This window comes from Vidua chalybeata, chromosome 3 (genome assembly GCF_026979565.1).
Source record: "Vidua chalybeata isolate OUT-0048 chromosome 3, bVidCha1 merged haplotype, whole genome shotgun sequence".
In the NCBI taxonomy this organism is placed as follows: domain Eukaryota; kingdom Metazoa; phylum Chordata; class Aves; order Passeriformes; family Viduidae; genus Vidua; species Vidua chalybeata.
In genome coordinates this window covers 106,399,747-106,423,067 of record NC_071532.1, presented here as the reverse complement: position 1 = coordinate 106,423,067, position 23,321 = coordinate 106,399,747, and the positions used below count along the sequence as shown (strand labels likewise).

Here is a 23,321-nt window from a genome sequence, read left to right as displayed (position 1 = left end):
ACTGTTGCAAAGCCACAGAATTAGACCAGCACTGCATGTCTTTGACAAGCAGCACTTTCCATCTCTTCATCAGCCAAATTTTGGCCAGAGTTGAGGGGCCACAGAGGCAGGGGAAATGGAGAGTCAGGAAAACTGTCCCAGCACCCTTTACTTGCATGTCCCTGGTACCTCTGGTCCCACAGAGATTTTCCACTGGGCCATCTCTAATAGAAACAGTGCATAGAGCTACATGTATTTCATATAAGAGAAATAATTAACAAAAAATGGATTGATGACTGACTGAAGAACTTCTTGTATAGTAAAGAGCATCCCGGTAGACAGAAGAGAAAAACAGGATGAGAAATGGTAAAGTATCAAGATTTTATTGTTTTATTTATATACTTGTAATTCTTAAATGAGACAGTATTTTTTTAAAACAGCAGCAAGCAGAACATACAAGTTGAGAAAAGTGGCAGCGCAGGTAACTCTGTTTGGCTAATGCCCGTTCATGTACAAGGCGTACATTGGATTTTTTTCTTTTGAGCACCTTTTGTGGTTATTTTTTCTTGATTTAAGTGTACAGTAAGGCAGTGGTTTTTTCAATAAGGAATATATATATATATATATATTTATATTTATATATATTTTCAGTCATCACTGTGAATTCTTCGTACATGCAAATTCAATAAAATGTACAACTCGGAAATGTTACACCGGGAGACATTTTTCCTCAGAGCAAAGCTTCTAATAAAAGGCAGATACGGACACCACAAAGTTATAAAAGAGAAGGAAGGCCTAGGAAACCAAGCGTCAGGCGCTACTGACAGGACAGCTTGAGCAGGGAAGGTTGTGATTCCAGTGAAGATTCCTCCTTGCTGCTGGCAAGGCGGGAAGGAACGGATGGTTATTAACAGATGTCTCCAGCCAACTCCCTCGGGAAGGTTCACTCTAACCTGAGAAGCTCCACATCAAAGAGGAGTGTGGCATTGGGAGGTATGACCCCAGGGTGGCCTGTGGCTCCATAGGCCATCTCAGGTGTGCAGGTCAACTTTGCTCTTTGTCCTAAGCTCATCTGCGTTTTGGACGTCAGAGAAAGGAAAAGAGAACACACATAAAAAAAAAACAGGATTAGGAGGAAAACAAAAAAAATCATTACCTGGCAGATTTACAGAATCAAGGAGTGCTGGGATCACTGGATTCATAGAATTGTTTCATTTTGAAAAGACCTTTAAGATTATTGAGTCTGGGGCTTGGAAAGAGAAGGTCTTTAAGGCTCTTTCCAGTCCAAGCCACTCTGATTCTGAGTCCAAGCAGTTTCACTTCAAGCTGAGGCTGCCACAAAAAGCTCAGGCATGGGCATGGGCCTCCTCAATGATCTGCACTCTCACAGCAGTTATTTAAACTGCCAGAACTAGCCTGGAAGTGACACAAAGATTAGACTTTTTAACACAATGCTTGGTCCATCCTGCCTATACTGGGGCAGGCTGCAGGAGGTCTGAGGTCCTCCTGTGGAGCACAGGGTACAAGGAACACCATCAGCAGGCACTGGGAAAAGGCCCTCAGAGCTCTCTATTCAAGACAGACCAGTGCCCAATACAGCCAGGTTCAGCACTTATTTCCCTAAACTCAGTCCAAGCCCCAGGGCAGACATCTCACTTGTGCCACTGATCCAGGCAGAGAGCCCTTGCCACTGGATGGGCAGGAATGCTGATTTCCCTCACTCTGAAGGGAACTGCTCACTGAGATCTGGAGTTATCTTCTAACTGAATATTTTGGAACGTTTTCAAGCTGCTGTTCATGCACTATACACTGGTGATGGAATATTCACTGGCCAAGAAACATCCCCTGATTTGAAACAGTGATTTTAATGCAGACCTCTCTCCCAACATTGCGCACATCACTGGACTACAGATTATGTGATAGCTCCTGTTGAGAATATTTTCAGGTTCTATAAAATATACAAAGCTAGAGAGTCAATTACTTTGGGTAGGAAAAAAAATGCGGATATGAACTTTCCCATATTCAAGGAGTATTCATGGCATGGGGCTGAGGATGTCCAAGCCATCAGGCCTCCCCTGGTCCCCACAGAGATTTTGCATGGAGCTGGCTGTGCAGTGCTTGGATGTGTCCCTGCAAAGCAGGCAGCTAGTAGGTCATGCCTGGGGTTTTAGGGATCAGGCAAATTTGAACTTTGAGAAGCTGAGCAGAGAAATGCAGACCCTGCTGACATCTGACAGTCATTACACCAAGGTTTGCAAAATCTGTGAGTTGGACATAGGGAACTGCCTTGTTCCAAGAGACTCAGTCCAGCGCACTCCCCAAATCTCTCAAACCTTGGGTGGAAGGAGACAGCCACGAGCTCGACTTGTGTCAGTGATCCACTAGGAGGAGCAGGAGGGCAGCGTGTGGCCACAAGGGCTTCTGGCATGGCTCTCGGCCACTTATTTTCTAAGGGACAAGATCTGGGGAGTGAGAGCAGTCAAGGAAGGGATGAATTGATTCACCCAGTGCTTGTTGATGCTGCTTTATCTGCACTGGCTTCTGCTTCCTACAGCTCCTGCAGTCATGAGCTTTCTTAGGCCTTTCCGCACAGCAAATAATTAACAGTCCAACTCAAATCCTTCATAGGAAGATGGTATTTTTCACAGTCTAGGATTCCTCAAATGGATTTCTCTGGCTGGAGAGAAAGGAATGTTTGCACTGCTTTCTCCATAGGGCTGGAAGCCCTTGTCTCTTCCACCCCTCTCTGGAAAAGCATGGTTGCATCATTCCTCAGTGGATTGTTTCTCATTTTGCATTCTTTCCTTCTCTCTATTTAATCATAAGAACTTGTTCCTGTTAAAGTTGTTCCTATAAGAGTATTTGAGTAGTTGCCTCCTACACTGAGCTCTTGGATCCTGAAATGGGAAGTTGGGAGGAATCTGCACCCTGATCTCTTTCACTCGTGCTCTTGAGCAGCCTGATCACACTCCTCATGTGTGAGGGCCCTCACAGCACTGCACAAAAAGCAAGACCTGGCAGTGAATTGCACTGTGGAGCTTTCACTGTGCTGGTACTCAAACTGTAATTAATGGAGGGCAGTTTTCTTTCTCTCAGCATAGGGCTGGTCAGTGAATGTTTTGTAGCTGGGAGTCTGATGATGTAAAAATGTAACTGCAGTTTGGTACCCTATTCAGTCAGGGTCAGAATCTGTAGCTGGGTCATGGATGTCATCAGATAGGGCAGCTTGGGCTTTTATGGAGTAGCTGAATAGAGGTCACTCCGTAAAAAGCTGCCACCTCAACATTTTAGAGGCCACTGCTGTCTGTGGAGGTGCCTGTGGGAGAGGGACAGGTCTTATATGGCACCTGGGGAGGGGACTTCATCTCTCTCCTCCCAAATGGATACCATGGGGAAAGGCTCGTGAGCAGGGGTAGCCCTGGGTGGGTGGATGGATGGATGGATGGATGGATGGATGGATGGATGGATGGCTGGATGGATGGAAGGAAACTACAGGAAATACTGTGCTCAAATGCACCATGCTTTCACAGAAACACTCCATATCCTTCACTGTGATTTCCACTTGGTCTTGTCACCACTGCCCTGGACATTACTGAGCTCACACACCCTTCAGCCAGCTCCAGGTTCAGCCAGAACAATTTATTAATACCTGTGTAACACCTTCTTCAAATCCTTTAATGACTTCTTGCCTGCCAATCTTGAACCTGAAAGGCTTGTTTCTGTCTCTGGAGGAATCAAACTTCTTTCCATTCTGTAGCATTCCTGCCAAAACAAAACACATGGTTTCAGTCTGAGCTACATCTAAATTTAAGTGCTGGAGGAGAGGGAAGGAGTGAAAAATTAATGTCTTGGTCACATCAGCTGCTCATTTCCATTTTCACTTTAAAACCTCATTCAAAAGGCAGGAGAGGCAGCTGCAGTGGTACCATATTGTTACCTTTATTTTTATTTTTACTGTTCTCAATGCAATAGGTTATGATGCATATTGCACCAAACATTGCACAGACATACAGAAGAGCTGTTGTTTGCACAGTGGAGCTCCCTGCCTAAGTGGATAAAAGCAGGCAAGGAACAAGTGGGAGGCAGCAGAAGAGAGAATCCCAAGACAGGTGCCTGATCCAGGGCTGCCCCTAATAATGTGTGTTACACAAACAGCCATCCCACACCATGTGTGTGAAACCTCTACACAATGTGAAAACTGCATCTCTCTCCTCACACAGAGAGAACAGAAGAGACTCTGCAGTCACAAATATGAAAGTGGCAAAGACATTTATATAAATGTTCTACTACCCTTGTTCTTCATGTTTTCATTCAGCCACAAGATGGTCACAGAAGACGTGACTCGTTCCTTTGGATGGGCACTGTTTCAATCCATGGGTTTTGAGCACATGCCCAGATTCCTCAGCAAATGGACAAACCTTCACAGAGCACTACATGATTAGCTATTCTCCTTCTCTTTTCAAATTGTGGCTGATTACAGTAGCTTTCAATGTAGAAGTACCTGGTACTTAAAATGCTTCACAATATTGCAAGGTTGAGCTGGTATTTATACATTAGAATCAATCCTTTCTTTGTAGTGCTGTAGAGCCAGTGTTGTGGGCATATACCATGACTCTTCTCTGCAAGGGGTTGTGCAAAGAGAAGTTCATTACTCTGAGAAAGGCTCTAGTTGCAAAGAACATTAACAAGTCCAGCTTTGAAAGAAAATGCTGAGAAAAGGGGTCTTTAAGATCCAGTACCAAAGATACAGTCTTACTAGTATATTTCCATTAAAGCAGTTATATTAACAGATCAGCTTGATGCACAAATTTTATTTTTCAGCGAAAGCCATCAATTATTGTCCAATAACAAAGAGGCATATTTTGCTTACTTAGAAAGTCTGTACTATGAATCAAAGGTAAATACGAAGAGATGTGCCAGAATGAAAAACAGAGACTAAAAAGGTAGGAATAATTTTGCCAACTTTTAGGCTTCTAAGATGTAGCCAGCTACTTCTGAGCTATTTACTCAGAGAAAATAGATAATCAAGTCAGAGAAAAATGCACTTTCAGGGAGCAATTCATCTAATCAGATCTAGGGATGTACATTAGGACATCATGAATCACATCCCAGCAGTGCCTATTTCTGTGCAATGAATAAAGGGAAGTCCAAACAACAGCTCAGACACAGATGTCTCCAAATTCATTAGTAGTTAAATCAGTGGCAATGGAGTTCTTGACTTGCAGTTATGAGCATACAGTGTTTGATTATTCCAGTGGGGCTCTCTGTCCAGATATTTTACATCAACATTAAAATAAAATGCCATATTAAGGCACATTAGCCATTAGCCAAGTCCAACATTTGTCCAAGTTGATCTTTCAGACACACCTATGCATGTGCTCAAGGCCTTAGAAAGAAAACTATGGAGTAACCTGCCCATAAGGAATGTTTTATAACCATTACCAGGTGACTCCACCACCTCCCTGGGCAGCTCATTCCAATGTCTAATTAACCTTTCTGTGAAGCAATTTCTCCTAATGTCCAGCCTAAACCTGCCCTGGCACAGTTTGAGGCCATTTTCTCTTGCCCTGTCCCTTGTTCCCGGGGAACAGATCCTGGCCCCCACCGGCTGCCCTCTCCTGTCAGGGAGTTGTAGAGAGTGATGAGGTCCTGCTGAGCCTCCTTTTCTCCAGACTAACACTCCCAGCTCCCTCAGCCACTTCTCACAGGATTTACCCTCAAGATCCCTCCCCAGCTCCATTGCCCTTCTCTGGACTCACTCCAGCCCTTCAATGTCCTTCCTGAACTGAGGAGCCAGATTGGGACATAGAACCCAAGGATGGCCTCACCAACACAGAGAGAAATTCACATATATTATGCAATGCATCAGCTCAGTGATATCCACAAACCCCTCCAAGCAGGCTAGGAAGCCACAGCACCTCCTGAAAAAGGTTTTCCAGCTACAGACTAAGATGGATTCATTTGTAATAGAGAAATTCAGCCTGTACTGGGGGAGGGCAGGCAGGGAGAAGCAGCTCAGGGGGAGCTTTCAGGCATATAATATAATCCTTTTTGAAGTATTTGATCTTAAATTTAAGTGACAGTCCTTCCTCAGAGCACTTTTATTTTTAAACACATCATAAAACCTTATGATTCTATGAAATGGAAGGAGACTACTACAGAATCCCAATATTTAATACTTTTAATATTAAAACTTAGTATTGTCATTACAGTTTGCATGTTCAAAGCAGTATGCAAACATTAATTACTCTTCATATTAGCCCAAGGAGGTAAAGAATATATTTATTATAAAATAGCCTCAATCTGAAAGTTCAGATTCAGATGCAAAGTTCCACAACACTTTATTATGCATTCATTTAACTTTGTAACTAAATCCTATTAAAACTCTTAGCTTAAAGCTCTGATGGTTTACGAAACACCCCACATCAAACCAGCAACAGAATCAGAATTAACTCTTCATAGATTCTGACAACAGCTCCTGGACAATGTTTCCCATTTAAAGTAACATTTCCATCTTCCCATGAGCTTGCTAGTTTGATGCACAGTTTAAAAACTAATTCATTTCACTAGAAAATGCCCATAGAAGATGTGTTAGGCCTTGTAGAAGAAATCAGGCTTTTCTCTATTTACAGCAACATCCTATTTTCAGCTACAACTGAAAATTCATGAGGATATGGATTCATAAACGTAACTTCCTCGGTCATCACCTTACTGCTTTTGGAAGACAAACGGATGCAGAGTCAAATGTGTCTGTATTCACTGAAGCTCTGGCAGGAGGGTCAGTTTTTATATGAGTGCCCTTTAAATGCACATCCAGTCTGGGAATTAGTCAGAGACTCCATGTGCCCTGAAGAAGTTCCAATACAGATTTAGATGTGAACTTTAGATCTTTTTTATCTCTGATTCTGAGCGTTTGAGTTAGCTATGCAGACTCCTGGGAGCTAAAACAGCACAATGCTTTATTTTCTCTCTTGCTAATGCACCAATTGATTTTTTTTCTGGTGAAAAAATTGATTTAGTTAATATTCTTCAACAAGGATGGATGCCCATCTTCAGCCTATATCTTTATTTATCTAGCTAACAGCAAGGAGGAAAAAAACCCACAATCTGGAACTCAGCAATTACATTGTTTTGCAAGTCAGAACAATCAATAAGAATTTTGACTGAGCAGGGACATCTAGATGCCTATATGGCTACTTGTTAAAAAACCATTATGTTTCTGAAAGGGAAGAATCATTGTATTAAAATAATTAATTGCACAAACTTGGTTATCAGAATATGTCATGGATTTGAAAACATTCTGATCTACAAGGCATCCTAATTGAAAACCAGTATGTGATTTAATTTTAAAAATTAAATGGGTGTGGAAAAGAAGACATTTCATATCATGGATCCTACTGAATCACTGATGTTCAGCTCATTGAAGCTGCAGATTAAAGAGTAGCTGGATCATTTTATTAAGGAACATGACCACAGATCCATCCAAACTGCCAGGACTACAATGCCATTTGGGCTAAAATGGCAGTGAAATCACAACTTCAGGAGAGGTTCAACACAAGTTATTACTTCTTATTAAAACAGGTGTGCCTGCAGCTGTGTCTGCACTACTTTTTAACACTGCACTACTTTAGCTAAGATCCCATCACTGAAGTCTTTCCTAAGGGGAGAGGGCTAATGAAATGACACTGTCTGCACTTGCCTAATAATGTGTGATCCTTTGAGCCAATTTCAACCACATTTGGCAGAGGAATAGGGATCATACCAACATTAAGATCTTATGCATGTGGTGAAAAAAATCTGTGTAGAAAGAAGAGCCTGTAACAGCTTTTACCAAGAGAAAGGCTCAGTCTTTGTTATCAGAGAAACTCTATTATTGAAGAGAGGTCAGGAATAGAAAGGCTGGACCACAGACTAAGTTTCTTTTTGCTTTCTTTTCTTCTTTCATCTGAGAACAATTCAGCTGGGAATATAAGCAATCACATAGCACAAATCCATGGAGCCAGCCCAGCTCTTAGACACCTAATACACCTATTGTCCCAACAAAACCCTGCCCCAAAGCATGGCAAAATTGTTATCCACACAAAGGATGGATGGAGAGAGAACACTGGAGGCCATCCATCTGTCACCCTTCTGTGCCTGAACCTGGAAAATTCATGTGTAAATTCTACTGCTAATGTTATCCACTTCAAAGGTAGAAACTGGGTCTCAGCCTGGCATCTAGGCTACTCCTATGGCTAATGTAGAAAGAGGAATATCTCCAAGAATGATTCATCCCACCTAGATTTAGATGTTAGGAAATAAACCTCCTGGAACTGTTTATCACTCTCAGTGACCTACCTTACAAAAGGTAAGGTACCTTAAACCAAATGCTAGACTGCCAGGTTTTTATAGGGCCCTAGTGAGGCAGTATGAACTCAGCCATCCATCTCTAAATGAAGTAGGCAAAATTGCATCCCAGGCTTCACTGACTCCAGTGTTTACTGAATTATTTGTTTCTGCAGTGTTGACAAATTCTGGGAATCAGAAGATGACAATCCTAATTCAGGACAAATCTCTTGATTTCACTAGTTGCTCTCTTTTTATCCTGTACAGTGGGATTCACTTACCTCACAAGTATTGAGGGGATAAACTGAATTAAATAGGTGACTTTCAAAAAACAGCATCATCCATCTAGGAAGTATTCCATTCCTATATTTTTTCAAACAGTAATTACCTACAGAATGTAAAGGCAATACACATGCTTGAAGATGGCTGTTTCCTGAACACTTTTTGGCAGCAGAAAGAGGGGCAGATATTCTGAAGTTTCTAGGACATTATCCCATTTCATTTTATGTAGACCAGAGGCTCTTCAGGACAGGGACTATATTCTGACGCCACTCAATGCCATCACCTTTCCAATTATGCCCTGTAATCAATCTGTACTGTTAGGAACATATCTTTCAGTTTGGTTCCTAGGACTTTCTTAGGAGTTAATGTTGCTGTGGGTTAAGATTTTTTAATTTCAACTGTTTCTTTTTTTCCTCATAAAATATATTGTTTATATGTCAAAACATATCCATATTCTGTCAGGAGACTATCACAAAGGCTGGAAATTCTGATCTTCCCCCCATTTACAACATGCAACTATTACTAATATCCACTTTTAGCCTGCAAAATATATTATCAGAAAGGTTCTAGGAGCTGCACAAAAGTCCTTGTGTCAGCATTGATGCCTTCCCAATGTATAGAGGGAAGGCACAGTTCAGCACAATCCCTGAAGTGGTGGTGGGAGAAACACATCCATAAAGTCACAAATCACATCCCAGCTTGATTCACACCAGCAGAACTCCACTGTAGTGTTACTTGCATTTTACATTAAAATAGATCAGTTGTCTTCAATAATACAAATAATGTGAAAAAATACTGTGGCAAAGCATTCCCTGCATTCAGTGGTGTTCCCACCTTAGCTTGTGGCTGAGTCTCAAGCTAACACACCTGAAAAAAGTGTGGTTTCCCTCAGGAACAAAAACAATTCCCCTATGTCTTGGTGTTAAATGCAGAGATCTGAGCAACAGTTTTCTAGGCAAATACTGTCACTGACTTGTGTTTCTTCTTCCCGGGACCTAACTCAGCTCTCCAACACATTCCATCAGAATCCAGATGTGCATCACTCAGACATCTCACGCTTCTTCCATCTTAATGTCATTATTATCTCAAAATTCAATTCATCATTTTACACATTTCTGTCGTAACAACAGCTCCCAGTATCCTGGCCATAAGCCTGCTCCTGCCACAAGACAGTGAGCAGCACACACCTCTGATTTCCTTGATTTGACTTGTAAAGCAAACTCTTCTGGACAAATTTGTTGTCCCATTAATTTTACTGATGGCTATTGTAATGGAAACAAAGAGTATTGAATGTGAACTGTGAACTGGAAGATGCTTTTGTTCTCTTCATTGTGTTGGAATAGGGGCCACCTTACTGTGCCCTGTCTGGGGACTTTGGCAACTGAACTGCAAAGGAAGCCTCATTTTTCCAGGGAAAGGCTCAACAAAATAGAGGTTTGATACCACTGCAAACACTCAGTTTCATCCTGCTAACGTTTTCTCTGCTTAATATGATATAAACAAAGTCTTATGTGGAAAAAAAAAGATTTACTGTCTTAGACTGCATTTTCCTGACAGTTTGCATCCACTTAAGAAAAATTATTAATACTTTAAGGGAATTTTCAGTCTAGAGGGATAATAGTTGAAAAAAAGGGGGAAGGGGATAAGCACAACTCTGCAGCATATCAGCTCTTTACCACAATTATTTTGTCAAGAAAGGCAATAGCAAGGACTTGAATGTGCCATTTGTTGCCATGACAAACCGACTCAAAGTGAAGAAGTGGGAAATGGGTAGCGGTGGTGGGCACTTCCCAGTTCCTGCTACTGCAGCACACTTCAGTAATGCTTCATCTTTTGAACACAGGCAGCCTTGCTACTTCATTTTCTTCCTGTATTAGATACTCATATATCTTTAATGTGGAGTAAGAGCAGCATAATCAATTATTTATTATGCAGCTGACAGCGTGCAATGAAGACACAACAGACAACTCTTCAATAATGCATCACCGTGGGCTATGAATCACTGTTGCGTACAACCACAAGACAAAATGAAAGAACCTTGCACTTAGCTCGACTTCACAGCCAGGAAAATTACCTGCAATTGTCTAGTTCACTCTGCTGAAAGGCATTCTGTCCTAGCGGCTTTAGGGATTTACATACTTTTAAGAGAAGGAAAAGTAGATTTACCTTCAAGGTACATATGAGGCTCACTAAGCATAATCTACGTAAGTTGTAAAGAGAAAACAATTCCTCTGGTATCCCATCACCTTAAAAAAGTAATTTTATTTTAGAGTCTGATTCTGTTACTATTACAAAGTTCAGCTGTAAAATATACTATACTAGCATAAGGCAAATTTCATTTGAATAAGCATGGCAGAATCAGGTCAGTGTGGGATTCTAATGAGGGGGACAATAGATGTCTAAAGCAGCATTTTAGAGAGAATATATTAAGACAGAAATACTTTGTATCTCTTGTTTCTCTATCCCCTAACGCTATGTCCTGTAACACAGGGACTGCAGGGAGAGGGAATGTTCCTTATTGGTCTGGGTCTTTCTGTCCCTGCCCTCTGGTAGCAGCCCAAAAGCACAAAGAACACTTCAAGCATGGCTGTAATATAAAGAAGAGAGTCTGCAAGATTTCCCACATAAACACAAGCAACAGAGCTTGCCCAAAGAATTCTGAGCACCTAGTGCACCATGAAAACAGAGCAATAAAATAATATCTTTTTTTTTTTTTTCATCTTGGTTTCATTCTCAGTCTCATCCTATGCCACATGTATTTCCTTCCCTCCTTCCTTTTTGTTTCATGGTTGCCTGTGTTGTGGGGTGTGGATTTGACATTTAACCTGTGGCACATTTACAACTGTGCAGGTGACCTCCCACTGGCGAGTTACACACTTGTGTGGCAGCTTAAACCTGAAATAGGTGTGAATGTGACAGCCACTGTCTCTCAGGGTATGGCACCAGAAGGGCCCAAGGTGGAACTCCAGAGCTCTCAACACAGATCTGGGGACAGGGAGCATGGAAAAACACCAGGAAAGCATCTTCAGAGGTTTCTAGTGAAAGCTCTGAGCATGGCTCTGAGATGACATGAGAGGGGGACTTGGGGTAAAAGCACCAGGTTCTTAATTCCTCCTCTGTTCCAGGGAAGAAACTGCCAGAAGAAACACCTTCCAGTTAAGGAGCTATGGAGAGAATCATAGAATGGTCAGGGTTGCAAGGAAGACTAAAGATCGTCTCATTCCAACTCCCTGCCATGGGCAGGGACATCTTGCACTAGATCCAGCTGCTAAGGGCCCCATCCAGCTTGGTCTTAAACACTTCCACAGATAGGGAATCCACAGCTTCTCTGGGCATGCCCAACGACAATAAATTTGAGCATGAAAAAGTATATTATTAATGTGTCACCACTTAACACCACTATGGCATGTTGGCTTTTGGGGCATTTGGAACTGAAAAATAACATTTCTCCCTACATCCCTGGTGAATGAATGCTCTTTCTCTCCCATAAGTCCTTGTTTACTTGGTTCTTTATCACATCCCACTTTCTTAATGATCCTCAGCATGGCTACAGCTCCTTTACAGGGGGAGTGTTTTACTGAGACTCATTTTGACAAACACAGCAATTGTCTAACATGCAAAGGACTCAGCAGCTACTCTGTTCTTAAATAAGATTGGGAAAAGGAAAAACATTTTTGGAAAAAGAGAGAAACACACAGAACACAACCAGAGAAGTAAATCGTTTATAAAAATGGGTGTTTACTGAGCCAGTATGTCAGCCAGCCACAGTCAATATGCCAAAATTACATATACTCTAAGTCAGAGGCAGACACTGCTGTTCAACCATGATCTCATATGTACATAAAACATACATAATGCAGAAGTCCAGTGCTTTTCATCCAGGGCGTCCAACTTTTTGATCTAGACTGGTCAGACATCCCTGTAATATCTTATTTTAGAGATGCAGTATAACCTTCCCGGCTGGCATTATGCAATAGCCCCTCCCTTCACAAGTGTTCGGAGAATTCCTGGGGAGTCATCTCCTCCTGCCTGTGATTCCATGCAGAAAAATGAGACATTACTTCACTGACACCAATCTGAGGCCACTATGAGACCTCGCTCCACCATAACACACAGAGTTTCCAGAGTGATCAAGTGGAACACACTGCTGGTTCACTCAAGGGATGAGTCCCCTGCTGGAATGGAAAAGGCATCTTGATGCTGCACTCTCCTGACTTGGACACACTGTAGACTTCTAGGTAGCTAAAGACAGTCAAGCTTAATTCCACCAAATTAATTCAAGCTTAATTCCATCAAAATTACTTGATGACAGTCAAGATTAGTGAAAAAATGCAGTTTAAAACCAAGCTGGTTCTGATTTGTGCACTAAATGCCTTCCAGTGGATTATTTTGCCCGAGGTTCTTTAGACTGGGTGACCACAGATCTACCCAGTCACAGTGTACCAATACACTCAGCAACCCTGCTGCAGGAATAACAGGAGATAAGAGCCCCTTCTAGTCTTTGAATGAACTCTGAGAAGGGTTCATTAACAAGTTATGTGTTGGGAAACCCTTATTGTATTGTCAGAAGTTCAGCCTACCATTAACATCAGATAAACCCAGCATTTGCTGAGCAGAAGCTTTGTTGTTTGCTGCAGGACTCTAGTGGAGAAATGTCTTATTTTACTTTTCTAGACCTTCATTTTAAAAGGTAGATGAGATGCACTCATCAAAGGGACAAATCTTTCCATGGATGTACAGTTTGCTCTTCCCACCTACCAGGAATGCACCTGCTTTCACAATGAGAAAGGAGTACTTTTGCAGTACTGTTTTCAATGTAAACAGTGTTTTTTGTGCCCCAAGGCAGACACTGTCAGTGTCATAAATATCATTCTGCCTGTAAACTTTGAGTTTGTTCTGAAATCATATTACTGTGAGATTCTTTTTTTTGCCCCATTTGTTTCCTTTTTTTGCTCATCATTCCTGATGATGCAGATTCTCTTTGGCATGAACTGGCACAGTTCCCCTGATATTAATGAAAGTACAAAAATATATGTAACAGTTTGAGACCTGGATCTCAGTAATTTAAATCTACGTTGAACCATGCACTTGGAACTATTCTCCAGAGCAGAATCCTGCAAGAATATGGAATAGTGTACATTTGTGATCACACAAAAAACTGCATGTCAAAAAGAATAGGTTGTGTCACCAGACAGCAGTATCAGTATAACTCACCTTCATTTTATTCCCTGTGAAACAAGCATTGTAGTTTCACCAAGGTCAGCCAGTCAATAGCATATCCAGCAATAATATTATTAACTAATGCACTTTGCCTTGGATATGCTGAAAGGCTTCATTCAGTAAGCCTTTAAAGCATCTTCCGAGCCACAGTGGAAAGGAGCTATTAACAGTGCAGTTTGTTCTTAAAAATAGGTCTTTTCCATCTCTAAGTTTTGATCTCAGTGATCTTACAAATGAACTATGGAAAAAGTAGCAGCTGTTATCTTGACAGATGGGTCTCAGGCATTGCTCTGCTGGACATTACAGTCGTCTCTCTGAAGAACAATAGGAATTTTCAAGAGCCTGTATCTATTTTCATCTCCTTAATAAGCCACTCATGTCTTGGGCAATGAAGAAGCAAGAATGCAAAAGAAACATTTTAGGGGACACATCTCAAAGAAAGAGGTAAGAAGAGGCATATCACCCATTAGGGACTTTCCCCTTGCATTTTACTGAAGTGAGAGACAGAAAAAGAATCAGAAGTTTCTTACAGAGGCAATAGGGATAAACAGGCACTTCCAGAAGGCGAGATACAGAAAGCCTGTACACCAAGTGAAGTGCAGCTGATAGTCAGGTAGCAGGACACAGTAAGTAGAACAATGAACCTCAATTTTAATCTCTTTCTAAAATTTAGCATCATCATTTTGGATTTAGAGCTTTGAATCTGGTTTTAAAGACAGACAGAAAGCTGAGAAAGTTCATCCTTTTTTCAAGGGTGGTCAGGAGAGATGGTACTGCTGCCCACCTTTCCTATTACAAACACTTGTCAAGGCACTGTGAGTTCAACTCCACCTTAAATCTGAATTTAAACTCTTTTTCTTCACCTTTTCTGATGGCATTCTCATCATCAGACAATCAAACACTCAATGGGATCACCCACTATGCTCCGTCCTTGAATCTCTATGGTAGCTGGAAATAAGAGAACAACAGAATTAGGAGAAAACTAAACAAGTAGTAATTAGGGAAGTGGCATGGGCAGAGATCTGGATCCCAGTTCACAGACTCATGGAATCATAGAATGGTTTGTGTTGGAAAGGGCCTTAGATAGATCATCTCATTCCAATCCCTCTGGCACCTCTCACTAGCCCAGCCTGCTCCAAGCCCCATCCAACCTGGCCTGGAACACTTCCAGGGAGGGGGACACCACAACCCTTCTGGGCAACCAATCCTTGCTCCCAAGAGTTGTTAGATGAGCAGGGCCTGATGTGTAGGGTTTGTCCCTGCATTGCCCTCACTGCCTTCAGTGGGAGTTTGAGGATGGACTGCAGAGACCATAACCTTCTCCCAAAAGCAAAAGTGTTTTCACTCTCAGGACTGCAGCAAACAAAAGACATTGTAAATTAAGCCAGTTTAGATACTACAAATAGAAATAGTAGTCAGTCCATAGATACAAACAACAGAGATAAACATTGCCAAAAATACCTCAACAGCACAACAGAGTGGAGTGCAACACAAGTTGAGTGTGGAAAAACAGCAAAGCACTACATAAAGAAATGTATTATTACACCAACAACGAAAAGCCTGAAGATTTCAGACTCTACAATGAAATGTGTAATATTATAAGCTGTAAAAGCAAAGACTGAGATGGTGCATACATTGTATAACTCACAGGGATTCCTGTAGACCAGACTGTGCTCTATCCCAGGTCACACTATCTTTTATAATCCCAGCATGTGTAACTGAAAAAGTAGCATCTATATGAGCAATTTACTATGTGAAGTCAATAAAAATCTGTTCCTAGCAATCAAATGGCAAAAACATTCAAACCACAGTATCAAAGGTTGTTTTTCTGTGGAAAAAATAATCAATGTCCTGTTCAATTTCAAAACTCCAGAGAAAATATGGTTCAGGGTTGAATGGAATGCAATATTTTGCTTTAAAAATAACAAAAAGAAAAGGCTTATGTTCATCTGAAATATTACATTCTAGGAAGACTTCATTACTTGGTTTTCTGATTACTAGTATCTAAATCTATTTAAAATTCAGCTTGGATAAGGTTTAAGGGGTTCTTGAGCATCACCACCTATCCAGTTACATAACACTAAATATTGTTTAGCTACATCCAAGCTAAAAGACACCAGAGTTATTAAGAAGCAAACATAAAAGGAAAACAGAGAAGTTTAAATTCATAAGAAGCTTGCTGAAAGGGAGGCATATCAGATAAAATCCAAGTATCCACACAGCCCAACCAGACAAAAGAAAGGCAGAACTGAACTAGAATTTGGATCAAAGAAGCTGAGAATTATGTGAGAGGGATACAGTTATGTAGTCTAGAAAAATAATTCACCCAGACACTTGAGTATTCTACATTGCTTTTAAAAATAGTTGAACAGATCTTCCCTGACCAGGTAACATGGCTCACTCTGTAATCCATAAGATCTAATGCTATGGAATGTGTGAACATTCAATTAATTTGAGTAGCTGCTTCGATTTTCCCATTTTGCACAGAGGGAAAAAAAAAAAAAAAAAAGGCTTGTGGCAGTTAATTTCTCTCTGTTTTGGGAATCATTTTAATGCTTACACACGGATCTGCTGATTTACGGGCTGCCTACACAGGCAGTTTCAGTGATCCTGCTCACAAGGGCAGCAATCATCCAGGACACTGGGTCTTTGGAAATCATTAATCAGACTTTTAAGCATTCTGGCTGTTTGTGTCATAAAACACTAGTCAAGAAAAAAGTGAATAAAATTGAAAATTACAGCTATTATAATATTTACTGTATCAAAAGTTTAAGGCAGTCGTAACAATCCTGGTAATTCAATTCTTGATCTATACATATTTCTGTAATTTTTGTGTGCTTTGCCCTTCTCAGTCACAACATCATCTGCCTTGCCTGTGCGCTGTGTGCCCTGGTGTTTGCCTTCTAGCAGGAGGATTAAATAATGCCTTCTGTCCTTATGGATCCTCACTTTCTTACTTGCTGTTCACAGCCTTCTTGGAGAGGTGATCACACATTTCAAAGCCCAGTAGGGTTGCTATTCAGCAGCCAACTCTCCAAGAAAAAAAAAACCAACCCTCATAGAAATTTTTGCACAGCTTACAAATGACCCAGTGAGCCCTTTTATGATCTGCCCTTAGTACTAAGGTGCCTTCCCCAACACAAACAGCCTTTGCTGCAAAAATCTGAGTATCTGACTCTGGAGATTATGACACCAGACTCCGAGAAAGCAAATCTCAAATTAACATTTTACTAAATAGTTTCACAAATACATCTTACATCAGTGTTTCCCAAGGGTTTAAAAAAAAAGGAGCATGATTCAAAAAAGAAAGAAAAGCTGATTTATAAACCACATGCATTTGGATTGCAACACTACATTTTGAGCAAATCAACGCTTCAGTTCAGGTATAATATTTTTTTACCTCTCTTACACCAAATTATGTGTTTAATATAGGCACAGTGCACCCTGCAAGCAGCCAGAACTCCAGCAGTGTTTAGTTGCATCTCTTTTCCCAAACTCCTTTGTAGGTCCATGAAACCTAAATATTGGTGCATTGCAGATTGTCATTTTTAGCTGCTGCAATACCCTGTCTTGTTTTGGTCCCTACTGCCAGATGACATCATCTTGTAGCAACTTTTTCAGTGGAACAGCCAATGCTGCTTTTCCCAGGATATTGTTGACTAGAAATCCAACAATAGCATATTTTCTTTTTTATCTTTTTTTTTTTAAACTCTTCCTGCTGCAAGTAAGACTGAAGGATGAGAAGGAAGAGGAAATTACAGAATCATATCAGCAAGGAAGATCACAGGGGGCCCTGTGATCTTGTGCAGTGATGCACTTGCTGTTGCAGTGCAGCCTGAAGGTGGATCATATCTACACCAAATAAACACATGAACAGTATTAATTCCTCACAGCTGGTGCATGTGTGGATACATACAATTCCATTTTCTCACAGCAGCTTGAACTTTGTGTCAACTTTTTCCCTGCCTAGTAATCTAATAATGGTTGGAGGTGAAGCCCTAGCAGTGAAAACAAACAAACAAACAAACAAACAAACAAACAACAAAACACAGAAAGGTCATTTGCCATGCTGCAAAGACAATTTCTGCTGCAAATGTTTCGCAGGCTGAGAGCACGGCATCTGGTTGTCATGTAACACAGAGTTATAAGACTAAATACATTTGTCTTGGCCTCCACAACTTTGAATTTTAGGGATGCACTATGCACGTTCAAATCAAATACCAAACTTCCTCTGGGTGAGCTCCAAGATCTATGTTGCTTCTCGGTATTGCTTAATAAAAAGGGGGGGAAGATTTAAACTGCAGATTTTTGTTGGGGTTTTCTGTTGTTGCTGTTGGTTTGTTTTTTTTTTAAAGTTTAATGCTTTGCACAGCCATTAAAAGGATACAGAGTTTCACACATGACATGAAGCTGACATTGAGCATTTCTAGTTATGGCACAATTATGTTTTTACTGCAAGGCAGACAGACTCCATCCCAGTGACTGGGAGAACATGTTATCTGATCCTTAACTGGTTTAACAGTCCATAGAACCTTTTTAGGCAGGTGCCCAGATATGATCTTTATTTCTGTCTTTGTGGTGACAGTGCTACTCAACTCAGTGCCTTGGGCCACGTCTGTTTGGTTGCTTACATCTCAAACATTTCAGCTCAGAAAAGAACACAAATCAGTGTCACCTGTATTTTTAAGGTTACAGGAACATGTAACCCTTGTTCTGATCTTGTTCAGAGCAGCTTCACATCCTGTTGGTTTTGCTGAAGTGTTACAGAATGCAAAGCAGGGGCTCTGTTTTTTTATCTGCCTCAGAAGCCTTTGTGAAGATTAGGAAGTGTTGCTCTGCTCTCTCCCACCTTGCTATCTGGACACAGAAGTTCTACGCCACCTTGCTATCTGCACACAAAAGGTCAGGTTTCAAGCTGGGGTAAATCAATTGAACCTCAAAAAGGTCAATAGAGCAATGTGAGCTCATACCAGCTGAGGAGAAATTCTCACTGAGCCATTCCAGAGATATGAGACTTGGGATACAGGGTTTTCCCACCATACAGTCTGCTACAGATATTTTCAACTCTCCTACACAGTTTCCCTAGCTCCCTAGATAGTCTATTCAATTTCTTGCTATTTTTTTTTCTCACTCACTGTATTTAAAGACAATTTGCCTTCCTGGAAGCCAAAAAAAAAACCACATTCTAAACCTTGCACCACAAAGATTTTATAATATGGAATTAGTCTGCTAGACCCAGGACTAATAAACCTTGGTATTACAAAATTTACAGTGAGAATATCTGCCCACAACTTATTCTTAACAGCAAGAAACATTTTCTTCACTTGTCCTTGTATCAACAGTCTACTGAGAGAGTAGGAAGGAGAAATGATAGAGCTTCTCTCAGTGTCCTTGCACATACACTTTGAAAGGACCAGAATACAAGAGAGATCTTTGTGGTTTAATTTATGTGAAGAAAAAAAACCAGATGTATGTACGAAAATAGTTTGGTTTCAACACTTTTTACTGCAACAGCAGAACATGACATAAAAATTAGTGTGTTGGCTGAGCATGGAATAAAATGAACATGTTTCATTGCCTTTAGATAATGACTGTATTTTATTTTGTTTTATCACAAATTCAAAGAAAATTGAGACAGGTTTATTTTGGCTGGGTTTGTTGCATTGGTGTGACTGCTAAATATAAGTAAATCAAACCAGAGATCCCTGCTCAAGTTTGACCCTATTAATAGAAATATGCATGACCCCGAAACACTCCTACATTAGTTAGTCTGAGTCAGGGCAGACTCCCTGACTCATCCAAATTGCATTTCTCATTTTGGGTAACAGTGGCATGGATGTTACAGGAGGGGCAGTAAGTGATACTTGTATTAACACCTTCATTTTTGGAAATTCAGTGTGCCTGCTACAGGCAGCTTGAGGAAGGATGGCAATAAATAAATAAATCAGTCAAACTCTGGCTTGTATAGATGGCCATCCTTTCCCCTGTGGGTAGGGAAAGTGTCAAGGAACAAATTAGGTAGTGTGTACAAAAGGAACAAAACCCCTCTATCCTGCATTTACATCCACTGGCACATGCCATTAAATGTGTATGTTTTGGGGGAATGCCAACCTGCCCCCAGGAAAATCTGGCTCATCTCTAGGAGAGTCATCATTTACTACTGAAAAAAACCAGAAGGAGCAGGGGTAGTGAGAGGCTAAGACGATCAGGTTTAACTTTCACTGGCCTGAATCCAAATATGCAAGCACAGGCTTAAGAGAACTTTCTACTGATGTCTCTGTGCCAACAATAGATGTGGACAGGACAAATATTTACAGAGCAGAAGGGGAAGGAGACGAAATGGGGGGAGCCAAACTCTGCCTGAAGTGGGTATTGTAGCGCTCAGGCCCGGGGTGAGAGCAGGCCGCAGGCGGGACAGGACGGGCTGACTCAACGCCACAAGATGTCTGTGCACACGTCCGTGGCCAGCTCCCTTCCCTGGGTATAACAGCAGCACAGTCATGCTACGCAGTCTACAGAATCACCAGCTCGCTCTGGAGTGAGCCCAGGCAAGGCTGCCCGTGGGCTAAAACATGTTCAAAACAAACAAAATGGTCCTGGAGACCCGGTGGAGGTGTTGACTCTTGCGCTCCATGTCCTGAATGCTCTCTTTATGCATCTCTCTGAGGCCACCTCACTCTGTAAGGCTCTCTCCTCAACACCCAAACGTGTTGTAACATTACAGGAAAATGAGTTATTAAATGGATAATTTGGTTGAGAGATGCCTCTCACTTTATCTGCCTTCAAAAACAAAAGTAAATATCATAGTAATACAAGTGTGCATCTGACTGTGTCCCTTCCTCTTTTTTGTTCATTTTCCTCAGCTGTCTGAGAATGAGAGTTTTTCTTAATCCATTTTTTTGCACAGTTAAGCACAATAGAGCTCTTGAATGATACTACAATACAAACATAATCAAATTCTCCTTTTGCTGTTCCAGGAAACAATGACAATGCTGTAAAAAAATAGTAACTCTATAGTTGTGGGGAGGACATTTAAGAGCAAAACTTTGTCCAAAAGCATCTGCATTGAAAGTAACCAAAGAACCACTAAAATGGTTGGTTGTGATAACTGGCTAGCTCATTCCTTATTTTTCCCAAGCTAAATTCACCCTGGAGAGCAGTTTATCGCTGTGAATAAATTAAATCTGTAGATCTCCCCAAATTTCCCTTCCTGAATATTTCTGTCTGAAACCCAAGAGCTGCCACTGGCTGATCATTTCAGGATGGATTTTTAGCAAGCAGAACTGTGAAATAAATAGCCACATCCTGAAGCATCTGATTACGGGGCTATAACTGCATTATTTTCAACCATTTCAAAAGCAATTACTCCCCTTCTTCCTACACACCCAGGTTTACTGGAATAACTGGAAGCACTTTCAGAGATGCATGGAAAAATACAGAAATAATCTGAAAAAGCAGTTATGTAATACAGGAGTAGACACAGTTCTCCAGCTGGATGTTAAATAGTGAGCTATCTTCTGCTCCTCAGTCACTTTGAGCTTTAATGCCTTATTGTGCAGATGTCCAAGGCATGTCCAGGTGTACAAATGAGTAATTTTCTATTTATCTTTTCTCCTAAAAAAACAAAATCAGTAATGTAACTCTGCAAATGTCACAAACTGCAGCAATATGCAGCTTTCAAGAAGTAGATGAACATCCTTCCTATGTAGCCCTAAGGAGATCCATGAAGCAAACACAACCTTGTGTCCTCACAGATAAAATATTCTTTATCTGCTGTGACTCTCACATTGCATTGCAGAGTAGCAGGAGGGTGTTCCTTGCAACTACTCTACTGTGCCCATCAAATTGCTTTTTCTCCCTCTTGCTTTAACATGTCAGAAATTAAGACAGGCATGTCCTGACCATCTGCAGGAGCTAAATCATGCATGGGACATTCTTGTCATCAGGTTCTCAGTCTGCTCAAAGCAAGATTAAATAGAAGATGTGATAAACTGCCCCATGAGGCCAGTAGCAAGCTCTGGGATTGGCTCCAGAGCCATGCTGAGACTTGTGAGTTGAGTGAATGCTCCAATGCACAGCCTGGATGCTGCTCCATGAGCACTTGGTGTGATGCTGCCAGGAAGCAGCTCCCCAACACCACGTGTGTGTGTGGTATTGCTACTGCCAAGACAAATATAATCATTCTTATTCTAATCCTAAAACCTTTCATTCTTTTCCTTCTGTTTTGAGCTCTGCTTCTGTTCTCCAGTCAGAAATCTCTAAGCAGGCGCTGACCTGTCTGATCCCAACTGGGGTCTGAGCCAACATGGATTAGCACCAGTGGAGAGCTATAAAATCATGGCTGGGGCATGTCAAGGTCATGGATGTTTCCTCAGCTGAAATGGCTCTCTCTCTCTCCTTCGCAGCCATGTATCTTCAACCTAACTTTGCAGCTTAGAGAGCTGTCTATGCTCTGAGACTTGGGGTATTTCCACGTTGCATGTCGGGGTCATCCAAAGGCTGCCCTCCAGATCAAACGTACTCTATATTCAGACAGTGAAATACAAGTGCAACCCCGGGCACAGCCCAAGGGAATCTGTCTCAGCCTGTCTGGCAGTTCAGTGCTCTGCCAGGCCACAGGCACGCGGCAGGGGCAGTCTGCAGGGTGCCTTGGGGCAAGCTTGTGATCAGGAGCCGTGGCTCACACACCTTCCTGCTCCCAGCCCTTGTCAGCTGTAATGTAGACACAGCCTGGGGTGCTGGAGAATGAGAACGTGCTTGTCCACAACCCAGCAGAGCCTCTCGAGACAGAGGCTGAATGTGCCACATCTCCTACACCTGTGACTCACACACATGTACATAACAGAAGGCAGTCAACATCATTTCAACATCTTTATTAAATAAACTAGTAAGTACTTAAAATTGCAAGCCAAATGGGACCAATCTTCATTTAATGTGGCCAGACCTGTCTCCATGATTCATAACATCAAAAAGTCTGGCAAAAGCTGAGAAACACGGTGTGTCTGCTGTGGAGCCACTCACACAATCTCCTTTAAACTGAAAATGTACACAAAATGCAGTAGGTAGTAACCAGATTAAAAATGTCACACCAACCGGAATACACACTTTCTATTATATAAAAATGTTGGTTGAAAATACAAATTTCTCCCAACATCTCTGCAATGCTCACATCAACACACCCATGTCAGAAACATGAGTGACAAGTGGCACTGTTTTTATAATCACAGAATCATTTAAGATGGAAAAGACTTCTAAGATCAACAAGTCCAACCATTAACTTAACACTGCCAAGCATTTTTTGCATGTAAACGTGACATAAAGGGCAGATATTTGAAGATAATTAGGTGTCTAAAGATGTAGCAGTCATACTGTGGGCATTTCAAATGCATCTGGGCATCAAACTCCTTTGATTTCAACACAATTATTTTAAAAACTTTTCAGCTCTGAATATTTTCTTACGTTTTCCCCAGACATTAAATGTAACTATCACAAAGTTACAGTAATTACCATCACAG

General features: G+C 41.3%; 1 protein-coding gene across 1 annotated transcript in view; it reads right to left on the bottom strand.

Moving 5' to 3' along the window:
• Positions 1-346: 346 nt before the first annotated feature.
• FKBP1B (FKBP prolyl isomerase 1B) overlaps positions 347-23,321 on the bottom strand; it is a 44,887-nt gene continuing 21,912 nt past the window's right edge. Inside the window, exons 3-4 of the mRNA XM_053939352.1 lie at positions 3,629-3,741; positions 347-1,051 (exon numbers count right to left, since the gene is read on the bottom strand). Of these exons, the coding sequence (XP_053795327.1) occupies positions 923-1,051; positions 3,629-3,741 (242 nt within the window). The 3' untranslated portion in view covers positions 347-922. The remainder of the gene's footprint in view (positions 1,052-3,628; positions 3,742-23,321) is intronic.